Below are 27,787 nucleotides of genomic sequence, written 5' to 3' on the forward strand. Positions count from 1 at the left end.
ACTTTTAAAGAAGAATGAATAAAGCCTCAGGACATCATGGGACTGTAACAAAAGACCTATTAGTCACATTCATGACATTGGAGTCCCGGGAGCAGAGAGCACTAGCCACGCGTACTTGATAACATTTTCAAGCTGCATTTCAGGGAACGGAAGTGAGTGGCGGGGGGTGCACGGCTGGGGTGGAAGATCGTGAACATGCATCAGTCTAGCCATGCTCACCCTGGGTTAGGAGCACATGTTGACCATCCCCTGCAAACTGGGTGTCGACGGAGTGAGAGTGACTGGGGACTGGAGGTAGCCGTGCTACCTGAGTAATGGAGACAAGACACTGGAAAATAAAGCCTTTGCCATTAGTATGACCCCAGAAGTACCCTCAGGCCTGAGAATGTGGGTTATATTTACTTCTCTAGATTTCCCAAAGTGGCTACATAAATAATAGATGCTCGTAAATAGGTTGGATAAATAAGTAAACAAATGATTTCATATATACAAACAGAGTTCATTGGCTGATGTAATTCATATAATGATATAAATATAATTTATGACATGTGACTTACATTGAAGACAGGAACTGGGTCTTTACCTGTTTGTGTTTCCACCGTGCCTAGCAATGTGTTCTCTGTACAGATATGATGGATCCGTGCCCAACTTTAGTACAGGATAACACCCCAACTTGAATGAAACACATTCACCAGTTAGCTCTGGTTTACAAATTGTCGCCAAGGGGTAAGGCAGTACACCAAGTTCCCATCACACCACCTCACCACAGTGAAATGATTCAAAATGCGTTGTTGGGGAGGGACAGAAGTTTATGCTCACTGATTGGTAATGAGGAATGGAAATTGTCTCCCCTAAGACATTAAGTTTCTACTGCTATCTTAGTGGGATTCCTTCTCTTTCATCTTGCTTACTAGCTAAAAGGAGATGTCATTTATCTACATTTTTTCTGGATAATTCAATCATGTTAAAAGTCAAGCTGTCCTAAGAAAAGTCATTGTCACGTAATGGCTAGGAAATTAGGCTTTTCTTGTCCTTTCTGGGCAGTTTCCTTTGTGATCAACTCAACAACCTTTTCTGTGGCCACTGATATATCCAGAATTGTTCAGGACTAAGAATTATTCCTGCAAGTCGGGATCCACTGTGAGTTATGAAAGCAGGACCCACTATTGGCAAAGGAGATGGCAGCTGTCACAGGCTCCAGGTCCCTTCTGCCTGCCCAGAGCTGGGGACCTCACCTGTTGGCCAACTGGTCTCCCAGATTTCAGACTTCAGTCTGATGTCCACAACGGTATGGCTTTTTGTGGTGTTGAGTAGGTGGTGAAATTCCTATCATGGAGGCAGTTCCTGTCAGAGTCCAGATGTTGGCCTGACCTTCCACTCCTGGCCCAGCGCAGGTAGGGGCCCCTGAGGACAACAATAAGAACTGCCTCCATCACCACTCCCATGATCTACTCCTTGGTGACATGGAGGTCCTTGTAGAAGTCTCTGTAGGACAGAAGACATGGCCTTCCCACCCTACCATGAAGAGACTGAACATCTACTTGGGAATAATCAGAATATAGGAGTGTGATTCCCAAAGACTAGGCCCTTTACATGTGGAGGAGACTCCTCTAAATATAGGAGGGTCCCTGAGAGGGTTGACCCACCAGGCAGGGCTGGGACTCTAAGGAAAAAGGCATCCAGACTGTCGATGCGAACATTTTCCAAAGGAGTGCTAGAGAGATGGTTCTCCAGTATCAGCAGGAGTTAGAATTATCTGGAGGACTTACTGAAACCCAGATGCTGGGCCCCATCCTGGAGGTTCTGATTGAGTGGGTCTGGGGTGAGGCCTGATCATTGGCATTTCCGACAGGTTCCCAGATGCTGCTGATGCTGCTGGTTTGAGACCACAGTCGGAGAACTTCTGGGCTGGCATGTGCCGGCCAGGACTGCCTCGTGCCCTGCCTGGTGTCCTCAGGCAGCCCTGCCTCCCTGTGGGGCTGGTCTCTGTCCCTCACACCGCCCATCCTCACTCCCTGGTTGGCCTTTGATGCCAGTGGGCCCCCTATCCCACCTCGAGCTCTCTGGCCCTGGTCTTGGCACAGCTCCTGCTTTAGGGATTCCCATTGACCTCTATTCTGGTAGGTCTCACCCTCTCCCCCTGGCAGGCCAGGTCAAGGGAAGTCCCCACCCAGACAGCTCCCTGCTGCCCCCTCCTGGTTCCTGGAAGCTGAACCTTGGCTGGTGACAGGAAAATTAACCCTTTAGAGTCTGTCAGTCTCAGCCTTGAAAGATCTTCCATTCCAACTGGGGAGATAAAAACAGTTCCTCACTTAAAGAACCTTTAAGGTGTTTGCAAAGCTGTAGATCAATAGACTCAAATACAAGAGGACACAAAACTCTGTCTACCATCCCATGGGCCTCTCTGCCCCCTGACTGCCTCAGTTAATGCCAGAGATGACTCAAAACTTAGATCTGGGGCAAGGAGTGGCTCCTAACACTTTGGCATCCAGCTTGCTTCTGCCCCCAAATAGTCAAAAATCTTCCTAAAGAGACTAAGAAGAGGCAAGACCCTGGGCTAGGGGAGATGTGCAGGCTGGGGGTTCCCAGGCTAGCCCACCTTATCTACCACGAGAAACTGGGAGGAGCAATGCAGCTACTGTATCTGTCATTTTAAAAGATCCAGCAAGCCCTGGCCAGTTTAGCTCAGTGGTTAGAGCATCGGCCTGCGGACCAGACAGTCCCGGGTTCAGTTCCCGCTAAGGGCACGTACCTCGGTTGCAGTTTGTCCCCGGCCCCGGTTGGGGTCATGTGGATGGCAACCAGTTGATGTGTCTCTCTTATATCAATGTTTCTCTCTCTCTCTTTGTCCCTCCCTCCCTCCCGCTCTCTCTGAAGATAAATGAAAAAAAAAAAAAAAAAGATCCAGGAAAACAGTGTGGAGTAAGAAATGTTTTTTAATTTAACTTGTCTAGTGCTGCTTGAGGAAAAAGAGGTTCAATTACTGGTGGGTGAGAAGGTCGCGTGGACGCGTGTGGGTTTCTGAAGGGACCTTGGGGGCTTCAGGGCTGTGGCTGAGTCTTCATTCCATTCATTTCCCCCAGAACTGATGACTTTAATTTACCTGAACAGAAGAGCGTCCAGGCATTGTGCTGTTTGGCTGCAGAGACGGGAATCTGGGGTTTGCGGGGGAAGCGGGGGGCAGAGGGAGAATGGGAAAGGGAGACCTCGGGTGACCTGGAGCAGAGATGCGGAGAGAGGTGTGTGGCTGAGAGGAACACGCTGGGAGAGACCCGGAGGGCAGGGCGTGGGGTGGGGTCTAGAGGGCCAGGGGGGAGATGAGGACAAAGACCTTCCTCAGGCAAGGACTTGAAGACAGAACCAGAGCCGGAAGTGAGCCGGGGTGTTCCTGGGGGAGGGGAAGAAGGCTGTCGGGCAGAGATGAGTGGTGAGCTTCCGGAATCCAATCAAACTGAACACACAGACCTCTGTGGGAACTTTCTGCTGGGGATTCCAGAGCCGAGGTGGGAGTGGGGGAGTCTAAGTTGGGTTTTCTGCCTTTTAGCAGCTTATGGGTTATCAGAATCCTCCCTGTCCTCCTCCCGAACCATCCCCTTCCTAGACCCCTGCCCCAATGAAAAATAGGAATCTGTGAAGAGCTGAATACCAGCTCAGATGGCACCAAGAAAGACAAAGGTTCCTACAGCCCAGCTCTAATCAAACCCACCCCCACCCCAAGGTATGGTGGAGTTCCCACCTGGCACTGGGGCTAACCGGCCCACTGCTCTCCAAGCATAACTTGAGGGACTCGGCACCCCAACCTCACACACCAGAGGCCACCTTAAGCCACATTCCTACCTTCTTGCTTCGCCTCCTGCCTTCCACCCCACAGCTGTCCTCAGACCTGGGCAAGGGGGTCCCTGCTCTGGTCCTCCAGGGGTCAGAGGACATCACGGTGGCCCTTGTCCAGCCATGCCTCTCCCCACAGAGCTGGGTTCACAGGGCCAGCTGCACCCCCAGCCAACTTGCAAACCTGTGCTCCAGCAGTTCCTGCTCGAACCTGCTTCCGACCTTCCTCCGAGTACAGATGCCGCCTCCAGGCTGGGAACCTAGGCTGGAGGTAGCCACGGGGCAGCCACGGTGAAGGTCTGGTGTGTGTGTGTTCCTGTCACAGTAGCAGGCCCCTCGTGGCGAGGGATCGAGCAGAGGTGGGCCAATGGAGCTCAGGGACAGGGGCAGACACTCCTATAACATGTTCTGCACAGAACTCCAAGGAGTGGAAAGTTCTGGATTCAAACCTGGACTTCCAAGTCTTTCCAAAGGGTATCTGTCAAGGCAGGAGGAGAGACAATGTTTTATTTTGGGGTAAGCAGACAGACATGAGCAGAGCAAGGAGGATGTCACCAGGGTAGAAAGCCTTGGGTGTCTAGCAAAGGACAACTATAGAGTGAGACCTCACCCCCAGGGCGACCTTTCTTTCCCTAGCATCCCTCGCATATCGCTGGTCTTTCGGTTTGTACTCCCCGACCTTTCCTCCCTAGAGGCCCCAGTTGTATTTCAGCCCCGGGCCCAGAAAAACAGCAAAACCAGACCAGCAATGCCATGGCTGACCTCAGGACCAGTTGCATTGGATAATGAACCCCTGCCCTGGCTCTGACCAATTAATCAGTGGAGACCCCAACCTGAAAGGACACACCTGAAAAGCTGCTGAATATTCTGTTGAAATCTTCCCCTAGGACCGCCCCTAAAATCTCCACCTCTGAAACCCTTGGGGCAGAGGCCCCGACCGAGCCCCTTCCTGAGAGCACACCCAAGCCTTCCCCTTCCCACTCTCCATCCCCCGGGGTTATCATTACCTTCCTCACTCCCGATCTCCAAGGGCCCTTCCTTTACTCCTATAACTTGTTCCTAAGCCCATTTCTTCTACAAATTATTTCTCCTACCTTTGTGAATTTCCAAGTAAATGATCTCTTATAGTTTGAGTCTTGGCTCTGAATTCTTTCATAGCTAGAACTGAAGTAACAAGGTTGATGAACCCAGGTCTGGTCTGACCCCATGCTACCTCCAACAATTTGACAATGAGTTACTTTGAATTTTAACTTAGACACTTAGGCATTTGGTATGAGGTATCCTCTAACTCAGACCCAGCCCTGCAAATATTGGGGTGAGCCCATCCAACTGCAAACATAATTGAGTAATGGAGAGTTTTATGAAGCTTTCAGAGGAATGAGAGAGAAGGTGACAGTGCATATTACAAAGCAAAACATTTTGAGAGTATTCACACAAAGTTTCATGAGCAAATTCACAGAGGAGTTGGAACCTGAGTGAGAGCTGAAGGATTGGTAAAATATGGAAAATGAAGTCACAAGAGTTAAGGACTAGAGGGAATAAGAGGAACAACAGTGGAGTCTCTGTATCTATGGGCAACAGTGAGCCATTGATTATTCTTGAGCTAGGGCATGACAATACATTAGGAAGATCAATCTGTACAGGATTTACTAAAGTCGGGGATAGCCAAGATGCAGGGAGGAGAGGAGAGCTGTTTGGACCCTGGATGTCAGAGGGGCCGGGGTGCAAAGGCAAAGCAAATGGATGAGGGAGGCTGTGTCTTGGATTTGGCAAAATGACTCGCCTGAGCAAGGTGAGTTCAGACAGTCAGAAGTAAAACTTCAGTTCCCTGATCACCGAACTGAATGATTTCCTCCATACTAAGTCTCAAAGATGGTGAGGCTGGACTGAGTCCTGAAGGCAGCTGAGGGGGAGGTCTTGCCCAGCACACATGGCACTGGGTACTCTAACTGTGTTCTCCCCAGTGCCTCTGGCAACATCCTTGGTCTCAGCTGTCTGGAGGAGATCCTGATCTTCCCACTTGGGAAGAAAGCACAGGCCTCGATTTGGGCGGGGCTGAGGAACAGCCCATGGGAAAGAGATTCTTGCTCACTACTGTTCAACCTCGAAGCTCCTTACCCTGGGAGGCCTGGTGAGGGGCGAGGGAAGGTGGGATAACTCCTGATACCTGTACGGTGCCCCATGGCTTCCAAAGCGTTACTCATGACCACCCCACTTTCCCACCTCTACCTAGTGAATCGTATTCATTCTTCAAGCTGCTTCTTCCATGAAGCCCTCGGACTTTCCTCCTCTGGACTGTCACAGCCCTTTGCTTTCATCCCAGTACACTGCTTGCTCCCCTCTGCTGATAACAGCTGTTGCCTTTAGAAACATGACTTAATCTCTCTGTGTCTCAGTTTCATCATCTAAAAGCAGGGTGATGAAAATATTGTCCATAGTGATTTTAAGCCGATTAAATGAAATAATACACAGAACAACTGCTCCACCCTGTGAGCTGTCATGATGACTACTGTCCGCTGGTTGACCGTGAGTCCGCCTCCCCCACTGCTCTGCAAACCCCCTGAGAACAGGGATCACACCTGGCTTGTCTTCGTCTCTCCAGCTTTGGCTTAAGGACCAGCACAAAGCAGGCCCATTTATTCAGTCCACCAGCACTTACTGAGCACTTGATGTGTGCCAAGCGCTGTGAGGCAATCTTGGTTTAGAGGTAAGCAAGAAGTGCGAGGGACTCCCACAGTCAAGGTGGACGCAGGCCTGTGTATCGAGAGTGCAGCGGAGGGCCGTGCTGCTGAGGCGTGAGCGCGGTCAGGCACAGAGGAGGAAGCAGGCAGTCTCCATCAAGGCAAAGGTTATTGAGAAGAATGGAATTGTCCCATTTGACCCCCACAGCAATAGCATTTAAGGATGAGGAGATGGCTACTCAGCTGAGACAATCCCAGCACTAGTAAGTCACGGGGCTGGGCCTGGGCCTGGAGCCCCTCACTTCTCAAGGAGGGGGGCTCACAAGGACCCCCTGGGAGATCCGTCCTTCCACTGCTCCCTAGCTTCAGTCTCTACCCAGAGTTTTGCAGTTAAAGGACTTCCGGGCAACATCCATTCATTCCCAGGGCTCTAGCCTGGGCCAGCCCTGGCTTCCAGGGTATTTTTAGCTCTGGGCAGCCAAGCCAGGCCAGTGATTGGCAGCAGGCGGGGCCCACCACGTTTCCGAGCCCTCTGTGTTGTTCCTGGCTGGGCTTGAGAGGTGGCTGGGCATGGGGAGGGGGCCAAGGCATACCTGGCACCGCAGCCCACAGCTGCCTCATTGTCCCTGGGGGGGGGGGGGGGAGTTTGGCCTGATGCTGCTGCTGCTACTGACCCAAGGCTGGGAGCATTCTTTCCTGTTGATTCATCACAGGGAATGCTTTGGGGCCAGCTGGGGCAGGGCAGGGGCACTAGGGGTACATCTGGGACATGGGTGGCCAGGGGTGGATGGCAGTTTGGCAACTAAGTCAGTGTGTCACCCAGGGATCATAAAGGTCCACCTTGCCATCCTAGCTCTTATCACACTCTGCCTGTGATGGTGTTTGTTTACACATCTGCCTCCCCTACCAGACTGGGTCAGTGTCTAGCACTCCAGCACCCTGTCTGGCAAGTAGGAGAAAATCAATAAAGGATTGCTGAATGAATGAGCCTTTGGAAGGACACTCAGGCAGGGAGGGAGGGGGAGGGAGGGAACCAGACTGTACTGATCTGAGCCTAGGGAGTAAGCTGGGAGGTTAGAACTCTGCCCCATTTTACAGATGGGGGCACTGAGGCACTGGGCCTCCCAGTCCAGGACGGTAGGAAAGAATTCGAAGGAAAGGGACTGGCACCTGGGTGCTCAGCGAAGCCGATGGAACTCTGCTCTTTCAGCCCTTTTCTACTTTTGTCTTACTCCACTGCCTCCGCCCATCCTCCACACTCCCCCTCCCCCACGAGCCTGCCAAAGGGCCGGGACTGCCTCCTTCCACACTGTAAGGGGTTGCGGTAGAGGATGTAAGTTTTCCTGGTGTCTCTCGGGGCTCGGTGTTCTCAGCTGTACAATGGGCAGAACAGAGACCTCACGCCCACGGAGTACACAATATATGTTGAGGGACTAAGGCAACAGAGAGAACTGCCTGTTATCCCAAAGACAGCACACTTGCACCACACCATCTGGACCACTTGAACCGAGCCCCCCACCCCCGCGCCCTACCAGCACCCCTAAATATCAAGCCCCATAGGACTGACTGGAGGCACTTCCACGTGAAGGGCCCCCTGGCACCTTTCCCGGAGGCACTGAATGGAACCCGCAGGTCAACTCCGGGGTGGGTCTAACACCGATTTTGCAGAGGAGGAAACTGCGCCTCAGGCAGGGACTCAGGCAGATCCAGCCGCTGGCTCCGGGCCACTGTCCTCTCCCTGGGACTCAGATCCTCCCCCATCCCTCCTGCTGCCCCACCAGTTTCCTCCATGGAAAATAGTTCCCCCTGCGTCCTGACCCCAGCAACTTCTCCACCTGAGATTCCCAGGCTGGTGGGGCCGAGCACACACCGTCTGCGGGCTAGCACCTCGCCAGCCTGGCCCACGTCCCGGCTGGGGGCGCAGGGCGGAGGGGCCGCGGGGCGGGGCTCCGGCCTCCTCCGGGCCGCCCGGGGGCGGGGCCTGCGGGGCCTCCTCTGCGCCCGCCGGGTGGGGGGCGCCCGCCGCCCAGCAGGATAAAAGGGCCCTGGGCGCCCCAGGAGGCCCGTTAGCGCTGCTTCGCTGCAGAGCCTGCCCAGACCCGGCCCACCGTCGCTCCAGCTGGTGAGTCCCTGCCTGTCCCTGGCCCTGGGTCTGTCTGTAGCTGTCCTGTCTGTCGGTCCACTTCCGTCTGTCTGCGGGTCTGCAAGCCTCTGAGGGATCCTGAAGGCTGGACGCTGGGAAGGGTGTGGGTCCCGTGGATAGTTAGCATAGCTCCCAGTCACTCACCAACTTGCTTCCAGTGGAAGTTACCAAGTTGGGAAGCTTGGCCCCAGGCCCGCCCTGGCCTCGGGGTGCCTGCGTGTCTTGTTTGTGAGTGTGCGAATGTAACCATTTCTCTGTCTTCTCACCCAGGGAGGAGGCGGGAGGAGGGCAAGGCAGGTTCAGATGTCACTCCCGTGACTTGAGGGACAAAGAGCAGGGCAGAGCCAGGCTCTCCAACTAACCAGATCAGAGCTGACCAGGGAGGGGGCGAGGGGAAGGAGGACAGGCAGAGGGGGAAGGGTGGGCTGAGGGCTCCAACTCCCACTGTCCTGGACAGGTAGAGCTCAGAGACCGTTTTGGCACTGTTTCAGGTGGCCATAATGGGTGATCCCAGGGAGGGTGTCAGGCTGAGAGGGGGAGCCCATGGCATTCCCAGCAAGGTACAGAGAAGGCACTCCGAGTGATCCCGAGACTGGTGCCCACGAGGACAGCATCCCCAGTGCTCCCTCCTGAACACCTCTGGGCATTTCCAGTCCTCCCTGCTGTGGCCAGGGGCCAGAGTCCTCTAGCAGCTCCTGGAGCAGGTGCCTCTCTGCTTTGAGCTGGCAGGGTCCTGGCTCTGCCTTTTGGTTGCGCTCAGTGCTGGCACCTACTCCAGTGCCCTCACACCACAGCGGGTCATAAATCAACCAGCAACAGGGTGGAATTTCATTCATTTACCTGCCACCCTTCCTTCTTCCCCTCCTCCTCCAACCTCCACCTTTCTCGGCGGAGAGCCTGGCCTCTGCAACCAGGCTGCCTGGGCCTGAATCCTGGCTGGACGAGTTACTTAGCTCCTCTGAGCCTCACTGTCTCATCTGTAAAGTGGAGATAAGTATTCAATAAATATTTTTATATTATATCATAGTAATTATTATTATTAACCACCCCCATCCTTCCCCTCACCCTGTCTCCTTCTCCTTCACGTGGGAAAAGAGCTGCCACTTTGAGGCTGTTTCCTTCTCCAAGGGAAGCTCCTCAGCCTGGTCCTGTTTTCTGTGCTCGGTACAGGGGGACCAGTTATGGGGAGACACTGTGGAGACTTGTTGTGGAAACAGGAAACAACACACCAAGTGCTAGGAAGGAGGGACCTGGGAGGGCTTAATGGAGGGGGTAACATTTGAGCTGGGTGTTGTAGGAATTTCACAATCTTAAATAGAGGGAAAGGATACTCCAAGTAGAAGGAACAGCGAGAGCAAAGGCTTGGCAGTTGGGAACTGAAGGATGTATTGGGAAATGTGAGGAGACAAATTTGGTGTAAGCAAAAGCTGTAGAGGGACCTGAAGTGGGCAGGAACGCTCGGAAGAGGGATGCCCCCTGTATCTGACTCTCAGGTCCTGCTACTGCCCATCCACCTCCTGGGCAGCTTTCATGGAAGGGAGCTACCCTGGCCTAGAACCCAGGGTCCTGCAGCAGAAGCCTACCCCTGCCTCCAAGGACGCCCCTTGGAGGGGAGGGAGCCTGCTGGCCCAGGGCTGTTCACAGCCTCTAGTAAGACCTCCATGACGCTGTGGGCCATCAGCCACAGCCAGACAGGCAGACCTGCCCAACCTACTCCACGGCCCATCAGAGATGTCTTAGAGAGGGGGACCCCAAGTGCCATTCCCTCTCAGAGAGAGGAAAGCATCTGACTCAAGTCACATAATAATTTGGTGGTAGAGTGAGAAGCATCCTGACTCCTGGTGACAGAGAGTGGGGTATTCTCTCAGGTCACACCCAATGTGACCTCTGGGTCCTAACAGGAGAAAGGGGTGAGAAAGGGAAGGAGGCAACACAGGGCTTTAGGAAGTGGAGAGAGGACAACCTGGGCTCAGAGGGCAAAGAGGCAAAGCTGGAGAATGTCACAAAGAAGGGTACCAGGGACTTGCTGTTGGGACCAGACTATGGTTCTATAGTAGCTGTTACAGCTGCTGTTACTAATAGTTAACTGTCAATTGAGAGCTTGCTCTTCTAAGGGTCTAAGATGTATTCATTCACTTAACCTTCACAAGAATCCTGTGAGGTAGGTGCTATTATTATCCCATGTTACAGAGAGGAAACTGTGGCACTGAGAAATTGAATAATCTGCCCAAGACCACCCAGGAACCAATGGGCAGAGGTGGATTGTGAGTCCAGGAAGTCTGACTCCCAGTCTGTATGCTTAAGTGCTGTGCTATGCCACCTCAAATCCATGCAACCACGGATATTTACTGGGTGCCACCTACATACCTGGCTCTATTCTGGGCTCTAGGGGCACAACACAAAGTCCCTGTTTCAGTGGCGCTTCGTCCTGAGCTCATCCAGGGCACTTCCAGAGCCCACCCTGCCCGGTCCTGGGCTGGCCGGAGCAGGGGCACTGGCAGCGGAAGGCGGTGGAGTGGGATGCAGGAAGGAAGGCGTGACTCTCGCCAAATACCAGCCTGTGGGAGAGGAGTGGCAGGGGCCCTCCGAGAATGTGCTTTCTTAGGATGCAAGCACTGAACAGGGAGCCAGGAACCCACCTGTCTCCATCCACTGCTCCATGCAGCCTCAGCGCCTACCAGAGCGGAGCCTGGCAGTGGGGGGCCTTCGGCACTGATGGCTGCAGACACCCTGACACCTCTGGTCAGATATCACTTTCTCCTCCGTGCTTCTCCCCCACCCTGGGCCCAGTGCTTATGTGAGAGGGAGAGAGGACCAGCCCCAACCTCATCCCCTTCAAGGACCCAAAGAGCATCTGATTATAGCCTCCCGAAGACAGGAGCCCTCTCTCTGGTGGACGGTCACTGCCTAAAACCCTCCCAGAGTCCCTCACTTCCTATAGGGCGCAGGGCAAACTCTTCATGGCAACGAGGCCCTTGATCATCGAGCCTCGCCTGTCCCTCCACCTCTCTCCCCCTTGCCCTTGTACAAAATCACCTCTTATCCTCGTTCCCCCTTCACTGTTCTGTCCTCTTTACCTAGAATGCAGTTTTCCCACCCGGGAGAACTCTTATTCATCTATCAAGGCCCAGGGTAATGGTCCCTTCTCTGAAAGTCTTCCCCAATTCCTCTTCTCTGGGCTTCGCGAGCACAGGGCGTAGTGTCTGACATCTTCACTTCTGTGTCCCAGCACCTGGCCTAATAAATGGCCTGAAGCAAGTATTCCACATATGTTTGCTGAATCAATGTACAAAGCACACACCCGGCTGGACCTAGGGCTAGGGCTTGAGGATATCCCAGACTATCCCAGCTCGAGGAGATATTAGACTATACATATTGGTCCAGCCTCCTCACTTTCAGAGTACAGGATTCGGGCCTAGAGAGTTTAAAAGACGTGCCCAAGTTACATAGCAAACGAGCGGTAGAGGCCTAGACTCCCTTCAAATGGTCCTTTCTGCCCCAGCAGTCCACGTGCCTCCTATGTGAGGGTGGCCAGGGTGCTGGGAACATCGAAAGGTAGGTGAGGGGAGTTACCCTGGGATAGGTATTTCTGGTTGTGAGGGCACCACTGGGGGCCCTCCCAGGACTCAAAGGGTAGGTCACCTCCTCTGCTTACATATGAGACTGTAACAAGAACAGCTGTTTATTGAGCACTGACCATGTGGTAGGCGTGTGCTACACACTACATACAGTGTTTTATTTAACACTCACAACAACACTGCAAGACAGGAATTATTATCCCCACTTGGCAGGTGAGGAGTTTGAGAATCAGTAAAGTCACACTTAAACTTCCTCAAGGGCACATAGCAACAAATGGTGGGTTTGAACCACATTGACTACCCTCAGCCCACTCTCAATTAATGCCAGCGCACGCGCGCACAGAGATGCCCTGCCATGCTTTGTTTCTGCCAGAAAAAGAGGCCTGAGGTCAGGGGTAGAAGTGGTGATCATTGTCATGTTTACTCATTCCCCAGGTGCCTTGGCCTCAGCTGCCTTGAAGTTACCCTGATGTGGTCCCCACCAGCCACCCTCTCCTTGTTCCTGCTGTTTCTGCTGCTGGGCCAGGCCCCTCCTAGCAGGCTGCAGTCACTGGGCACCACAAAGCTACGGCTGGTGGGCGCAGGAAGCAGGCCGGAGGAGGGCCGCCTGGAGGTGCTGCACCAGGGCCAGTGGGGCACCGTGTGTGATGACAGCTTCGCTCTCCAGGAGGCCACAGTAGCCTGCCGCCAGCTAGGCTTTGAGGCTGCCCTGACCTGGGCCCACAGTGCCAAGTATGGTCCAGGGGAGGGTGAGTGACTGGTGCTGCCAACCAAAATGACAAAGAAATGGTAGTGGGCTTCTTGCAGGGGCTGGGGTCACCAAGACTCCGACAGAACACATCCTGCCTGTCCTTTAATACCCAGCTCAAATGACCTCCTTTGTGAAACATTTCCCGAGTGCTAGAGCCACAAATGACCCCTGCTCTGACCCTCCCATTCTTGCTTACAATGAGGCCACTACTATTACCAGTACCACAACCACTCAACTAACTTCCTTGAACAAAGTGACTGACACACAATGTGTGCTTAGCAAACGTTATTGGATAAACATATTGATGGATGAATGGCTGAACAGGTTGGTCTAGTTATTAGACCTACCTGGAATTTCCCAAAAACAGATTCTATAGGACCTGATACCAAAAGGAGGCAGTAAGAAGGGCTGTAGATACCAAGGTCCTAGGAGAACCAAATCCTTTCCTCTCTCCATCCCACTTCCTACTCAGGGTTTAAGAGGAAAGTTGATAACTATGGTGTCCCATCAAGGAGGCACAGCCCATGACCTGACTGTGTGTTCATCCCTGAGCATCACCTGTCTCCCCCACCAGGGCCCATTTGGCTGGACAATGTGCGCTGTATGGGCACAGAAAGCTCCCTGGACCAGTGCGAGTCTAATGGCTGGGGTGTCAGTGATTGCAGCCACTCAGAGGACGTCGGGGTGGTGTGCCATCCCCAGCGCCACCGTGGCTATCTTTCTGAGAGAGTCTCCAATGCCCTCGGGCCCCAGGTGAGGAGCCTCTTCAGGCCCTGGCCTGAGCCAAGTATTGGGTCAGGGGACAGAGAGCCTCCTGGGTGATGAACCTAGAGGAGGGAGGGGAAGAGAGCACAGCGTGGGCTGAGAAGCATCCCTGGGCCCTGACTCCTGCTGATGGCCCACAGCAGGTGCATGGACAGAGGGTCCTAGTTTGAGGTGGGGGAGGGCAGGCCGGCCAGGGAACCAGAGTCTGGGCCTGCTGGAATCACTAAAGCTACTCCCCATAAAGGAGACAACAGGGGGGCAAGGGGCTGCCTCACCCACAAGACCCGGCCACAATTGCTGCCTCTTCCCGGCAAAAACAACCCCAAGCTAAAAACAGCCCAAGCCAAACAACAGGAGCAGGCAGGGCAGGTCCTGGCTCCTACCATCCAGTGCCAGACAGCCTCAGCCTGAGGACAGCTGGCCCTGGCCCACGAAATGCTACAGGTTAGGATAGGGGGCTCAATGTGGTTTAAGTCACCCCGGGGCTAGGGATCTCCTGGGCCAAAGGACCCTGTTGGCAGTCTCAAGCAGCTGGTCTGTGCCCATCCTCAGATCTCCCTGGGGTAGCACGAAGGCCCCTCTATGCCTGGTGGAAGCCTCCCAAATTCTAAGAGCTCCCATCCTGACCCCTGGGAGGGCGCGGATCTGCCTGGCTGTCTCTGGAGTTGAGGAAAGGAACCTAAACAAACCAAGGTTCTGCCTCATGCTCACCACGTGGCCTTGGACGAGTGCCTCCGCCTGTCTGGGCCTCAGTTTCCTGGCCTCTCCAACGACTGGGCTGTGTGGGGTGATCCCTACGTGCTGGAGCCCCAGCTCTCCCAGTGCAGTGCGCTGAGCAGGGCGGGGATCCTGGGCCCACGGTGACCATGCGCCCTGCATCCTGCAGGGCCAGCGGCTGGAGGAGGTGCGGCTCAAGCCCATCCTTGCCAGAGCCAAGCGGCAGAGCCCGGTGACTGAGGGAGCCGTGGAGGTGAGATACGAGGGCCACTGGCGGCAGGTGTGTGACCAGGCCTGGACCAGGAACGACAGCAAGGTGGTGTGTGGGATGCTGGGCTTCCCCAGCGAGGCACCTGTTGACGACCAGTACTACAGGTAGGAGGGCAGCGGGGTGCAGGGCCTGGGAGGCGGGCTTGTGGGGCCGTGGCTGTGTGTGCCCGTGTGGGACACTCGTGGGACCTTGCAAAGGTTCGGCAGGTTGGGTATCTGTGGCAGGTCATCCAGGGATGTTGGAATTGGGAGGGAGACAGGCCCAAAGGCGGCATGTTCCCAGGTCTCCTGGGAAATGAATTCCTCAGAATAAGTAAGAGGAGGGTGGGGGTGAACTTTGAGGCCCTGGGAGATGCCTAGAAATGGTCAGAAACGGAACAATAAAAAGAATTGGCTATAGTACAGCATACTCCCAAAGTGAAGACAACTAAATGTGAAATCGTGTCCCTGATTTAAAAAGTAGACTTTACTGAAGGTACTTACAATGCTGGCCACAAGGAAGACGGCCGAGTTCTGGTCTCGGCTGTGCCGGTAACTAGCGGTGGGCTTCGGTAGGGCCTCTGAGCCTCGGTCATCCGACCTGCGGGAAGCATCTCAGTTTCCCAGTGCATTTCCTCAGCCCCGATTCAGGCCAGGCCTCCGCTGAGCGGGGCGTGAGGAAGGCGTGGGGTGCGGCAGTGTGTGGGAGTGGAGACACTGTCGGAAATGTGACAGGACAGCCACAGGATTGCATCAGCCTGCAGACGCTGGCCAGGCCCAGCTGCCCAGCTCCCTGTCAGTGGAGACTAGAAGCTTCTCGAGAGCTCCCACAGCACCTCTGAGTCATCTACCCTGCCACCCGACCACTTTTAGCCTCTTTGTCCTGTGCCTCTGACTTAGATGACCCTGGTCCTGAAGACCGTCCACTTGGTTCCAAACTTGGGGGTGACTGACATGGGGGTGCCTGACCCCCCACCACCTAGCAATTGCACATCTGGGCCTGGCTGACTCCCTTACCGCCCAAGAGGAGGCAGCTCTGATTATAGCCTCTGGGTGGGCAGCTGCCACCAGCAAGGCCTTCAGCTCCCACCTGTCCCCAGAGGACCTCTTCCCTGGGTCCCTTTCTTCAGGGCACTCCCTAAAAGTGCCCCTTCATCTGGACTGGGGAGAGGGCGAGCTGGGAGCTGCATGCCCCAGGGGCAGCCCAGGGCCCAGGACCCACTGGGGATTAGTCAGGAGGGCTTGCCAGGCCCTGCTTTCCTCCCTGGGAACCAAGATCACACTGTCTGTGGGGTGGCCACCCTCTGGGGTGCCGTGAAGTCGGCGCCGCAGTAAGGTCTGTGAATGAGTTTACAAACTGAGGAGCCGGGGATGGGAGGACTTCTGCACCCACTCCACTCTCCGCCTGTTTTCTCCCACCCAGGAAAATCTGGAATTTTAAGATGAAGGATCCCAATCTTAGGTGAGGAGCATACCCTTGGGGAAGGATGCGAAGGGGTGTGGCATGAAGGGCCCCTCCCTCCCCTCTCCCCTCCCCAATGCCTTGGCCTTCCCTCAACCCCTCCCCCACCCACAGTCTCCCCTGTCTTCCAGGCTGAGGAGCCTGGCTGAGAAGAATTCCTTCTGGATCCACCGGGTCAACTGCCTGGGGACGGAGCCCCACATAGCCAACTGCCAGGTGCAGGTGGCACCAGCTCGGGGCAAGCGGCAGCCGGCCTGCCCGGGTGGCATGCATGCTGTGGTCAGCTGTGTGGCAGGGCCCCGTTTCCGCCCTCAGAAGGCCAAGCCTGGACGCAAGAAGCCCCGGGCGGAGGTGGGTCCTGCAGGGCAGGCACCCCAGCAGGGAAGCAGGGGCGCCCTTCAGCAGGACCCTGTCTTGGGGGGAGGGTGGTGGGGAGGAGTCAGGACAGGCAGAAGAGGAAGGCAGCAGTCCCTATCAAGGAGGTATCAGTGCAACAGGAGGAGAGAGCCAGGAACAGAATGGTAGAACCTGGGTTATTTAAAAGGGACCGTTTATAACCCACCATAAATGGAAAGCTGACATCACCTGCTATGAATAGAAGGTAACCATAAAAGCAGTAATTACATTGTAGCTATATGCCATATGGAAGCTGAGCCTGGCCCTTTGTTATATAAAGCAACGAGCAAGTGCTGGTGAGGTGCTGCAGACAGGGCAGGGCGGCACCCCGAGATGGTCTCCCGGGAGGAGGGGAAGAGAATTGCAGTGAAACGGCTTCTCCGCTGTGTGAGTCAGCTGAACTAATACCATGTCCCTGCACGTCTCCAAATCACCTCAAGATCCCTTTGGGAGGCATTGATCTAGTTCAACCCCAAAGGACACAGAGGAAGCAGAGGCTGGGGGGCAGGCAGGGACTCGCCCGACTCGCCCGGTGACCAGGTGGCAGGACTGGGAAGTGCAGGGACTCACTCCTCGGCTCTTTCCTTAGAGCTGGAGGGACTGTTCTCACTGTCACATCCTGGGGGCTCTTTGTCATTGAAGGAAGACAGGTTGAGGAAAAACAGCTTATTCAAGGTGCTAGTTATGGGCAGAGTGGTCGGTGTCTCTGCCCGGCTTGAAGGGGTCCGGCCCGGCCTCCCACCGTGGCTCAGCCCGTCCCTCCTCCTTGGCCCTCCCTGAAGCTGGTTTTCGCCCAGCAGGAGCCAAAGGTGCGCCTCCGCTCTGGGGCCCAGGTGGGCGAGGGCCGAGTGGAAGTGCTCATGAACCACCAGTGGGGTACAGTCTGTGATCACGGGTGGAACCTCATCTCTGCCAGTGTCGTGTGTCGTCAGCTTGGCTTCGGCTCTGCTCGGGAGGCCCTCTTTGGGGCCCAGCTGGGCCAAGGTGAGTAAGGAGGCCTGGGGTGGGTGGGAGGGCCTGGATGTGCCACTGGTCCATCCGTTGGTGGCCCTGGGGTCCCAGGGCCCAGGACAGAAACTCTCCCCCTGTGTGGGGAAGGAAGCACAGCTATGGGGCTGCAGGGATGGAGCTTCACACGGCGCTTCTCGCCCTCCCTCCGTAGGGCTGGGGCCCATCCATCTGAGAGAGGTGCGCTGCAAGGGACACGAGCGGACCCTCAGTGAGTGCCCCTCCCTGGAAGGGTCCCACAATGGCTGTCAACACGAGAACGATGCTGCTGTCAGGTGCAATGTCCCAAACATGGGCTTCCAGAGTCAGGTGAGCTCAGGTCTGGGCGTGGGCTCAGGCTGGGGACTGGGGAGGCCTCAGACAGCCCCAGGACACACATGGAGCCAGTGCGGGGGTGGGTGGGGGATTCACAAGAGGCAGCCAGTGCCTCTGCTTTGGACCCAGTTGGCTTTCCAGCCTGGAAGGCCACTCCTCTCCTGCATCGCCCCTGGCCGGGTCCACAGCCCCTCGGGACATGGGAACTCTTCAGGGGGGTGCCGTCTCCCATTGCACCCTCTCAGGATCCCTGTCAGGTTGAGAAAGAGGGGGTCCAGGGCAGAGGGCCACAGGGCTGTTCAGCGGGGAGTGGCGCTGGAGAGGCTGCAAGGACGACCAGAGCCCAAGCGTCACACTAATGTGGACTGTGGGCGAGTCTCGCGTCTCTGACCTTGGTCTCCCTTCTGTAAAACGGGGTTTCCTGTCTCACGGCATCACTGTCACTGCGAATGGGGCAGTTGGCATGAAATCCTTTGCAACTGGCAAGTCATCATTGATGGTAGGAGGGCAAGGACTGAAACAGGAGCCCCGGGCACAGGCACTTGGAGTCAGAGTTCTTGAGCGGGCAGGGAACTTAGGGACAGTTTGAGAAAATGTCCTCGTGTTACCGGAAAGGAGGCAAAGCCAGAGAAGGGGAGCGTCATCTCAGGGCCGCACAGTGAGCTGGCCTGCGGATCCTGAGCTCTCCCCTCCTGAGGCTGCCCTGCTCCTCACACACCTCTGACCATTGCAGGTTCGCTTGGCCGGGGGGCGCACCCCCGAGGAGGGTGTGGTGGAGGTGCAGGTGGAGGTGAACGGGGTCCAACGCTGGGGGGCCGTGTGCAGTGACCACTGGGGGCTCACCGAAGCCATGGTGACCTGCCGACAGCTCGGCCTGGGTTTTGCCAACCATGCTATCAAGGTAGGTTCCTGTCTTGCTCCAAAACTTCCTGTGCTAAAGCTGCTAACCACTCATTCATTCATCCATCCATCCATCCATCCATCCATTCATTCATTAATGTGTTCAACAATTAATTATTGACTGAAACTGGGCCAATGTAATGTTGGGTGCTGGGGGCACTGTGGTGAAGACAGAGCTCCTGTCTCACAGAGCAGTCAGCCAAGGACGGAGGCAGTCATTAATACCTGTTCACACAACAGGCACACGATTGTGTCTACAGGAAAGACAAACAGAAGTCAGGCAGACGAGGTGGGGGAGGAATCAACAGCCCGTGCAAAGGCCTGTGGCCAGAGGAAGCTCGACTCAGTAGAGGAAATCAGGGACCAGGGGTGGAGTATTAAGGGACAGTGGTGTGAAGGGTCAGGGTGAGGGAGGCAGGGGCAACACCGTTCAAAGCCTGCAGTGCAGATTTTTAAAAAATGTCTTCCTTGCACGTTGGCGAACAGTTAGGGTGGGGACTAATGTGACCACAGGGAGACGCGCTCAGGAAACCTAGCTGCAGTAGCCCAGGTGAGAAATGTGCTGGCTGGGACCAGGTGAGCGGCAGTCCTAGCAGAAACAAATGGATAGTCAAAAGATACCAAGAGGCTCCGGGCATGGCTGCGATGGCGACCTCTTCAGCGGCAGTGCTGGCCTACCGTGCTGGGCGCACCTCACCTGGAGAACCGGGGCAACCCTGGAACTGGGAAATGGGAGAGGCCTCCGGGGTGGGCAGGAAGGGAACAGGACCCTCCTCCTCAAATAGCTGAGGCTGCTGTGGGAGAGGGATGGGAGCAGGGCCACAAGGGATGTGGAAGCCACGGGCTGTATTTTTGCCTCCGTACATGGAAGAAATGGCTACTAGGAGAGAGGTCCAAAGTGGCATGGATTACAGATTTTCAGGTTGAGGCTGGCATAGCGTGGCGGGGGCAGTGTGACAGGGTCCATGCCACAGGTGGGAGTCAGGCGGTACCTCTCAACCCTGACTGAGTGATGCTGGTGGTTTTCTCAGGACACCTGGTACTGGCAGGGGACTGCAGGGGCCGGAGAAGTGGTGATGAGCGGGGTGCGCTGCTCAGGCACGGAGCTGGCCCTGCAGCAGTGTCAAAGGCATGGACCCGTGCACTGCTCTCGCGGCCCCGGGCGCTTCTCAGCAGGAGTTTCCTGCACTGACAGTGAGTAACGGGAGGGCCCGGGCTGTGGGGCAGGCAGGCCTAGGCTCCCCCTAGCAAGCCTATACCTCCCTCCCTCAGGGAGGGCTCTGAGGGCTGGTTCCAGCTCCAGGCCAGCAGGGTGGGGCTGGGCTGGAGCACCAACTCTGCCATTTACCAGAGGTCTGTGCCAAGATAACTACATACATCCATAGTCCAAAGGCTACAGGCTGGCACCAACCAAAGTGGCCTCTTGGCCTTCTTCCCAACCAGTCTTCAATGCCAAGACATCCTTAATCTTTGTCAGTGAGCTTTAGGGCTTTTTCTGTCCAGCGAACCTTGAAAGAACACCAGGTGTGATGGGACATTGGGATGGGCCTACACTGCACAGTGGGGGCCTGCTCCCCACTCACTCCCCTTCCTGGGAACATGTACCCCCTCCGTTCTGCCCAGAAAGGCACCTCTGCTCCTGAATGCATTTGAGGCTGCACAGCAGCTCGGCACAGCCAACCTGCTGCCTCTGTGGCCATCCCTGTTTGTCCTCTGGTTCTTCTCATTTCTTTCCTTGACTCTCTCTTCTTCTCATTCTCTCTGAAAGTTCTCTTCCTTTCCTTTGGAAACTAGGGTTTGTTAGTGGGCACCCTAGCTTTCTCCAAAATATACCACAGGAGTTTCGAGTGCATTTTCAGTGATAGCCTGGGCATCACATAGCAAACCAGCCACATCCCCGCCCCGCCCTCCATGCCCATCCTCTGGAGTAAACCGTGTTCCCGTCTCACCGCAGTCGGCACACAAGCTCACCCACGTGATGCCTCTGCCAAAAATCTGACGGGAACCCGGTGTTCGCACGACAAGCACTGAGAACAGGCAACTTTTCTCTGTTGATGTTACATGGCAACAGCTGTGGATCTCCACATTTCTACTGCCACACGTGCGGGCTAGCAGCGATAGAGGGGCCATGTGGCTTCTGGGATGGTAAGAGCCACTGACAGGAAGGGAGCTGGAGAGGCACTGAGCAGCTTATCAAGACATACAGGCTCCAGCATGTTGGATTTTTATGCCGAGAAGCCCCAGAAATGCGCTTGATGCCTCCAAGGGGAACGGACAGGGTGCCCCGACATGAACACCCATGACAGCAATCAGGCTAGAACAGGAATTGTGGAGAAGGCACAGGCCTAGGAACTGCATGCAGCACAGTGAACTCGAATGGCAGAGCTCGGGCGCATTCCCCACCCCCCACCCCAACACTGAAGGGACTGAGGCCCGGAGAGAGTGACTAAGCTGAAGTAACCAAGTTAGATACCAGCAGAGCTAAGTTACACAAAGGCACTTACAGGCTGAGACTCATTTTACAAAAGAAATACTAGCTTTCATCAATTACATGCTTACCATGGGCCAATAATCTAAGCATCTTACAGGTGTTATCACATTAATATCACTAATTATCCCCAAGTTACAGATGAGGAAATGAGAGACAAAAGGTTAAGCAATTCACAGAGCTAGTTAATGGTGTAGCCAGAAATTAAGCCAAGACATGACCCAGGTGGCCTGATTCCCCTGGCAGCAAGTTTAACCCTGACACTAACTGCCCCCTGGGTTATGGAAATAGACCGTTCCTTTGTTACTAGAACTCACATCTCCTGACTCCTAAACCACCCTACCCTTCTGGGGTCTCCCAAAGAGCTTCGTTTGGGGAGAAGCCTGTCAAGGGAGCAACAGCAGCTACCTTCCAACCTGTGCATCCCCACCTTGTCCAGGTGCTCCAGACCTCGTGATGAACGCCCAGCTAGTGCAGGAGACGGCCTACTTGGAGGATCGTCCGCTCAGCCAGCTCTACTGTGCCCATGAAGAGAACTGCCTCTCCCAGTCCGCTGACCACATGGACTGGCCCTACGGATACCGGCGCCTGTTGCGCTTCTCCTCCCAGATCTACAACCTGGGCCGGGCTGACTTTCGTCCCAAGACAGGACGGCACAGCTGGATTTGGCACCAGTGCCACCAGTTAGTAACCGCCCATACCATGGCTCTGAGGGACAAAAAGCAGGGTCCAGGGCCCAAACCAGTCTGATTTTTCCCTGACCCCGGGCATACTTCCCTGGAAGGGGTGTGCACTCCGGGTAGGAACCTTCCTTCCCAGAGGCCTTACTGACCTTGCTTCCAGGAGCAATGGGAAGTCCCAGGAACCCCGGCTGGCCCTCTCCGTTGCTCTCGTGCTGGCCCTGGATATACCTGTGCTGATGGTGCTCAGGGGCCCATTTCCCACAGTAACCTCCAGCAGAGCAGTTACTGCCAGCAGAGTAAGAATGATAGTTAGAATGACAGTGGACAATTTTTCTATGTTGGACTTTAGGCCTTGTCTTTAACAGCCAGGTAAAGTAAGGACCCCTAGAAACCTGGAGACCCAAAATAGATCTATCCCCATTCAGGACGCTGGTTTTGCAGGAGAAGCCTGCTGGTTTCTGCAACGGCAAAGCCAGGTCCCCAAAGAGGAGCACGGACACTGGTACTAAGGGAGACAATGAGCATTCTTTCCTATCAGGAGGCCCGAGCCCAGACAGGAGGAGAGACAATGCCCGTGCGGCAGAGTGGAAAGGTGGTGTTTTTCCTTTAGGACACAGCCGTGAGTGGGGAAAGCTGAGAGCGCTGGGCACCGGCAGACTCGGCCTTGCTGAGATAATAAGCACCCTTCCTTATGGCATGAAGACTTGTCATTAGAACTGGATTGGAAACAATGGTAGCAATTTCCCAGGCTGACAGGGAGCAGAGTAAGCACCCTCCTCAGCAGCTCAGCTCAACTAGGCTGGTCCCCAGAAGTGCCCTTCCTTCCACCCCCAGTTCAGGCCTTGAAGCCAGGCACAACTTTCTGGAGGCTGCCAGGGCAGAGCCTTCACTGCTCACCTGGGTGAAGACCCTAAGTGACGGGGCAGCTGTACCTTGCTGTTGGGCAGGGAAGCCAAGAAAGTAGGCCATAGGTCACTAATCTTAGGTTTGGGAGCAGGGCACTGCCCTGCTATTATAACCTTCTCCTCTTGGTAATGATGGGGCCCAGTGCCTCCATCTTCCCTGCCGACTTCTCCAGAGAGGACCCTCTCCTGCTGCTGCCAGACTGACAGCCCTGCCCCTTCTGCAGGCACTACCACAGCATCGAGGTCTTCACCCACTACGACCTACTCACTCTCAATGGCTCCAAGGTGGCTGAGGGGCACAAGGCCAGCTTCTGTCTAGAGGACACAAACTGCCCCTCAGGTACGTGGTTTCCTGTCAGCATATCCTCCTCGTGTTCTGTTCCTCACCCCTTTTGGGGTCAGGTCCCCCTGCCCTGTTCAATAGGCCCTGGCACCTGGAGACTCTGGTTTGTCAGTACTCAAGGCAATGCAAAAAGATCAATTTCGTGCCTTCTGAAATCTTAGGTGGAAGGTCTCTACTTCCTCTGCATTCCCAACACACTGTACCAGTTTTAAAACGCTTAGCACTTTTCTATTCTGGGTAATAGTTGCAGCCCTGTGTCATCTCTGCTAAATTCTTTGAGGCCATGGACTGTCTGATTCCTATTTGCATACCTGCAGTTCCTAGCCCTTAGAAATGGCATGGCAAACATGGCTCCTCAGAGGGCTGGAGGGTGGATGGACAAACCTGTTGGAACAGTAGAGCTGGAATCTGCCAACCATTTTTCCTAGGCCAATAAGGATTTCCACTCGAGCATCCCAAGAAATAACCTCTGGGCCTGGCCAGTTTGGCTCAGCGGTTAGAGTGTTGGCCCACGGACCAGAGAGTCCCGGGTTCGGTTCCCACTAGGGGCACGTACCTCAGTTGCAGTTTGTCCCTGGTCCCGTTTGGGGTCATGTGGGTGGCAACCAGTCGATGAGTCTTTCACATCGATATTTCTCTCTCTTCCCCACTCTGTCCCTCCCGCTCTATCTGAAGATAAATGCAAAAATGTCCTCGGGTGAGGATAAAAAAAAATAACCTCTGTCACATGAGGTTTGTTAAGTGCTAGATTCACGGTTAGTAGCAATTCTGGTGCTGATACTGAGATAGGTCATTTAACTGAACCTCATGTGATTGCATGAAGACGTGATTGGCAATGTGGGTGTGAGGAATAAATGACCAAGTACACGAAAGGCCTAGTGGAGCGCGTGGTCCCAGATATCTGAACCAGTGCCTCAGTAACTCCGTGTCTCCTCACAGGGCTGCAGCGGCGCTACGCATGTGCCAACTTTGGAGAACAGGGAGTGACCGTTGGCTGCTGGGACACCTACCGGCACGACATTGATTGCCAGTGGGTGGATATCACTGACGTGGGCCCCGGGGACTATATTTTTCAGGTAAGGGGGCTTATGGGGACTCCCCACAGGGACTCCATTTCCTCCAGATGTTCCAAAAGCTTCCCTGAGGTCAAATGGAGGAAGAGTATCATCCGCCAGGCTCTCCAGCAGGCCTGGCACTCGAAGGAGCTATGTGTGCGGCAGGGGAAAGAACCCCGAGTCAGGATCCAGAGGACCTGGACTTGAATCCCGGTTCGGTGGGCAGTCAGCTTCTCTGTGACTTTCAGCCCCTCTCCCTAAAACAGGGGCATTAATGCCTACCTCCTGGGCTGACTGTAAGGATTAATGAAGCAAAGAATATAAACATGCTTTGTCGGGCTACACAAAATGCAAAGGATTATTGCAGTCACTATAACTGACTCGGAAGTCAAATCACCTATCTTCAGTTGTCCCCTCCTCTTGCTCCAGGTGGTTGTGAACCCCAAATACGAGGTGGCAGAGTCAGATTTCTCCAACAACATGATGCAGTGCCGCTGCAAGTATGACGGGCACCGGGTCTGGCTGCACAACTGCCACACAGGTAACTGCAGGGCACTATGGGACTAGCCCTATATGGGCTGGGGAGCTGGAAGACCTAGGTGTACCCGTGTGTGACTTGGGGGTGTGTGAAAGGCTAGGTGTGGAACAGAGTTGAATTTGACATCTTCACAGGAACAGTTCCAGAACAAACTGGTCAGACTATCAAGCCTCACCCGAGTCCTTCTTCTACATCTTTCGTCCTTACAGCTGTTTGGGTTGTAAACTGTTTCCCATTGTCCTAGAGTCTTTCCTGTTACATCAAGCCATGTCAGGATTTACCTTTTCCCGTTCATTATTTTTCCCTCCCTTTCATATGGTCTTTCTTAGTTGCCTCCATCCTAAGCTGACCCTCGCGGGCACAAGTAGAAGTCCCTCAGATCTGTGCTGCTGTCTCCAGCTGTGATCGCTGCTTGTGAGGAGGGGACCATGGGGAACAGGGCTCAGGATAGTTGTGGGATTGGCAGTATCAGACAAAAGAGGAAGCAATGTTCCAGTGGGGGCAGGGTAAGGAGGTGGTTGCTCTAATTGTCTATAAAGGTAGCAAGTCCTCCAACTTCAAGTTTAAAAATGTTGGTATTTGCTATGGGCTGTGTGTGTTCACATCCATACTTGTAATATGTGGGGTGGGGCAGACTTGTCCATTTAGTCAACATGCATTTATTAAGACCCACTTCTGTGCTGAACACTGAGCCAGTCACTCGGAACGTAACTTGGAGTGAGACGCACAGCTCATTGTCAAGTAGGGTAAGCGGACAAGCAAATGGATAACCCCAATACTCCTGAGTACCCCAAACTGGTATGAACTGAATGCTGAGCAAGCAGTGACAGAAAGTAACACTCCAAAGGAAGTGATATTGGAGCTGGGTCTCAAAGGACAGAAGTCAGAGAAGGGAGGAGGGGAGAGAGCACAGGATTCGGCTTCAAAAGGCTTCACTGGGTTCCAAATTCAACTGCAACCACTTTCTAGCTGTAAGTGAGGAAATCTCAACCTCAGAATTTTCCTCTATTGTACTTCAAACCCACTAAGGTTGTCTGCAGAGGGTTATGAGGGTTCCTGCTGAGAATAGACTTTATGCTGTGGGTTTCTGGGAACCATTGATAAATTACAGTCAAGGGACAAAAACACCAGATTTATGTTTCAAAGGATGGAAGACAATGAGAAGAGAAAGAAGAAATAGTTTAAGGTTTGAATTTGTGTGACTCAGTAGTTTTCGCTGCCGTTCGGTGAGACAGCCACGTGAGAGGGTCAGGAGCTGGAACCTGAGGCTGTGCACGTGGAGGCAGCAGATCCTCCATGATGCTGGCAGCAGGCTGCAAGGGATCCAGGACAGGGAGGAGGAAAAGACAGACAATGCCGTTCTGATCCCTCAGGGTCCTTGCAAAGACACAGCACACTTGGATGAGACTCTGAAGTTATTTAATAAACAGGCTATTAATAGAGGTGAGAGTCAGACAAAAGAAACAAGGGGTGTTGAGACATCCAGGGATAAGCAAGAGTGGAAAACTATTCACCTTCAGACTTGCAGGGGTGCAGGGGAGCCAGATGAAGGCTAGAGCTGTGGAGAGAGGACCGGTCTGCAGTTCTAATAGACCGTCACTGCCAGAACAAGGGAAGAAATGCCCAACTTCTCTCTCCTTCCACCCTCTAATATCTTGCTACTGCTTCCCATTGATCCAAATCCACCACAAACCAGAGGATGTGAGCCAGGGTGAGGCAATCTAGGGGTCAGTTCTCCATGGCAGGGAGAGGACAAATCAGGACAGAGGCTGAATCTGAAGGGGGCAAAGGACAATAACCAGCACAACTGTTTCCTTCCAATAACCTCTTCTTTCCCATGTCCCTGAGACTACACACCTGTCAGGGTCTGTTTCCATAGAATGAACTGGGGTCTGAGCCCATGACTGACCTGATGTAAAAGACGAGCTCAGCAGAAATCTCTGTGTGTTTGTGAAGTTGTCAGGGAAGGGATGAGACTGTGGTAGTGTTGGGTATTTACCTGTTTTCCTCTGGCCCATAGGGGATTCATACCGAGCCAATGCAGAGCTCTCCCTGGAGCAGGAGCAGCGTCTCAGGAACAACCTCATCTGAAGCCATCACTGTACACTCCCAGCTGCTGCCCACACACCAGATACCTCAGCTTATTGGAGCCATGCCCTTCACAGAACCCTGACTCAGAGGGAACGGGGCCAGTGCCAAGGGGCAGAACTGCTCAGGAAGCCTTTTGATGGCAACATCATCAAACCAGGATGGTATTGCTCCCTTGAGATGGCTCTAGGCTTGTCCCCTAAGGGCCTTTGGTCTATGGACTATGACTCTCCAGGCTTTGTTCAGCTAAGCTCCTCTTCCATAAGGAGACCCAATTCTTTCTTGGATTTTGCCCCAGAGTTCCTGATTCAGGAGCAATCACTTTTTTAGGGATGGACTGTGGTCCAGTCCCCCATCTAAACGAGTGCTTTGCAAATGTCTTGGAGGAATAGAAGATAGGAGCGATACACAGGTGGGATTAGCTCTCTACAAGATCAAAGCAACACAACTTGTGTCAAAGTCACAACTGGAGAGAAGTTTGTGAATTCATTCCCTTGCTTGGTCTGTCTTCACTTAGAACTCAGCTGTCGTACTCTCTGAGTCTGCTCTTTAGTGCCCTTACCTTTATCCTACTGTACATATGGGTGTTTCTAACATTCCTGGAAGCTTAGGCCTCAGGCGCTTCCCTTCTCTCCTGATGGGCCAACACCACCAGTGACTGGGTGCCTGAGAAGGGGCCAGATTTTCAGAAATGACCAGATAGGGTCTTCCTGCTGAGCACAAGAGGCTAAGCAGAAAGACTGCGGGGTAATATGGACCCCAGCCCCTGCCGGGGCTTCTGTCAAGGAAAAACGGTGCCATATACCTGGCAGGCAACAAAATGTCCCCTCAAGATCACTGTGCATCTCAGGACTGGCCTAAATTTCAGATCTCAACCAAGTTTCTGAAGTGAAC

General features: G+C 54.2%; 1 protein-coding gene across 1 annotated transcript; it reads left to right on the top strand.

Annotated features, from left to right (window-relative positions):
- The first annotated feature begins 8,597 nt into the window (after window positions 1-8,597).
- Window positions 8,598-27,021, top strand: LOXL4 (lysyl oxidase like 4). Its single transcript, XM_036265263.1, has 15 exons — window positions 8,598-8,631; window positions 12,666-12,979; window positions 13,556-13,734; window positions 14,633-14,838; window positions 16,136-16,174; window positions 16,306-16,525; window positions 17,371-17,554; window positions 17,733-17,887; window positions 18,627-18,794; window positions 19,825-19,987; window positions 21,721-21,964; window positions 23,094-23,209; window positions 24,152-24,288; window positions 24,697-24,808; window positions 26,826-27,021. The coding sequence occupies exons 2-15, from the start codon at window positions 12,700-12,702 to the stop codon at window positions 26,894-26,896; spliced, it is 2,274 nt and encodes a 757-aa protein (XP_036121156.1). The 5' UTR covers window positions 8,598-8,631; window positions 12,666-12,699; the 3' UTR covers window positions 26,897-27,021.
- Window positions 27,022-27,787: the final 766 nt, after the last annotated feature.

The sequence above is a fragment of the Molossus molossus genome, unplaced genomic scaffold, assembly GCF_014108415.1.
Source record: "Molossus molossus isolate mMolMol1 unplaced genomic scaffold, mMolMol1.p scaffold_m16_p_17, whole genome shotgun sequence".
In the NCBI taxonomy this organism is placed as follows: domain Eukaryota; kingdom Metazoa; phylum Chordata; class Mammalia; order Chiroptera; family Molossidae; genus Molossus; species Molossus molossus.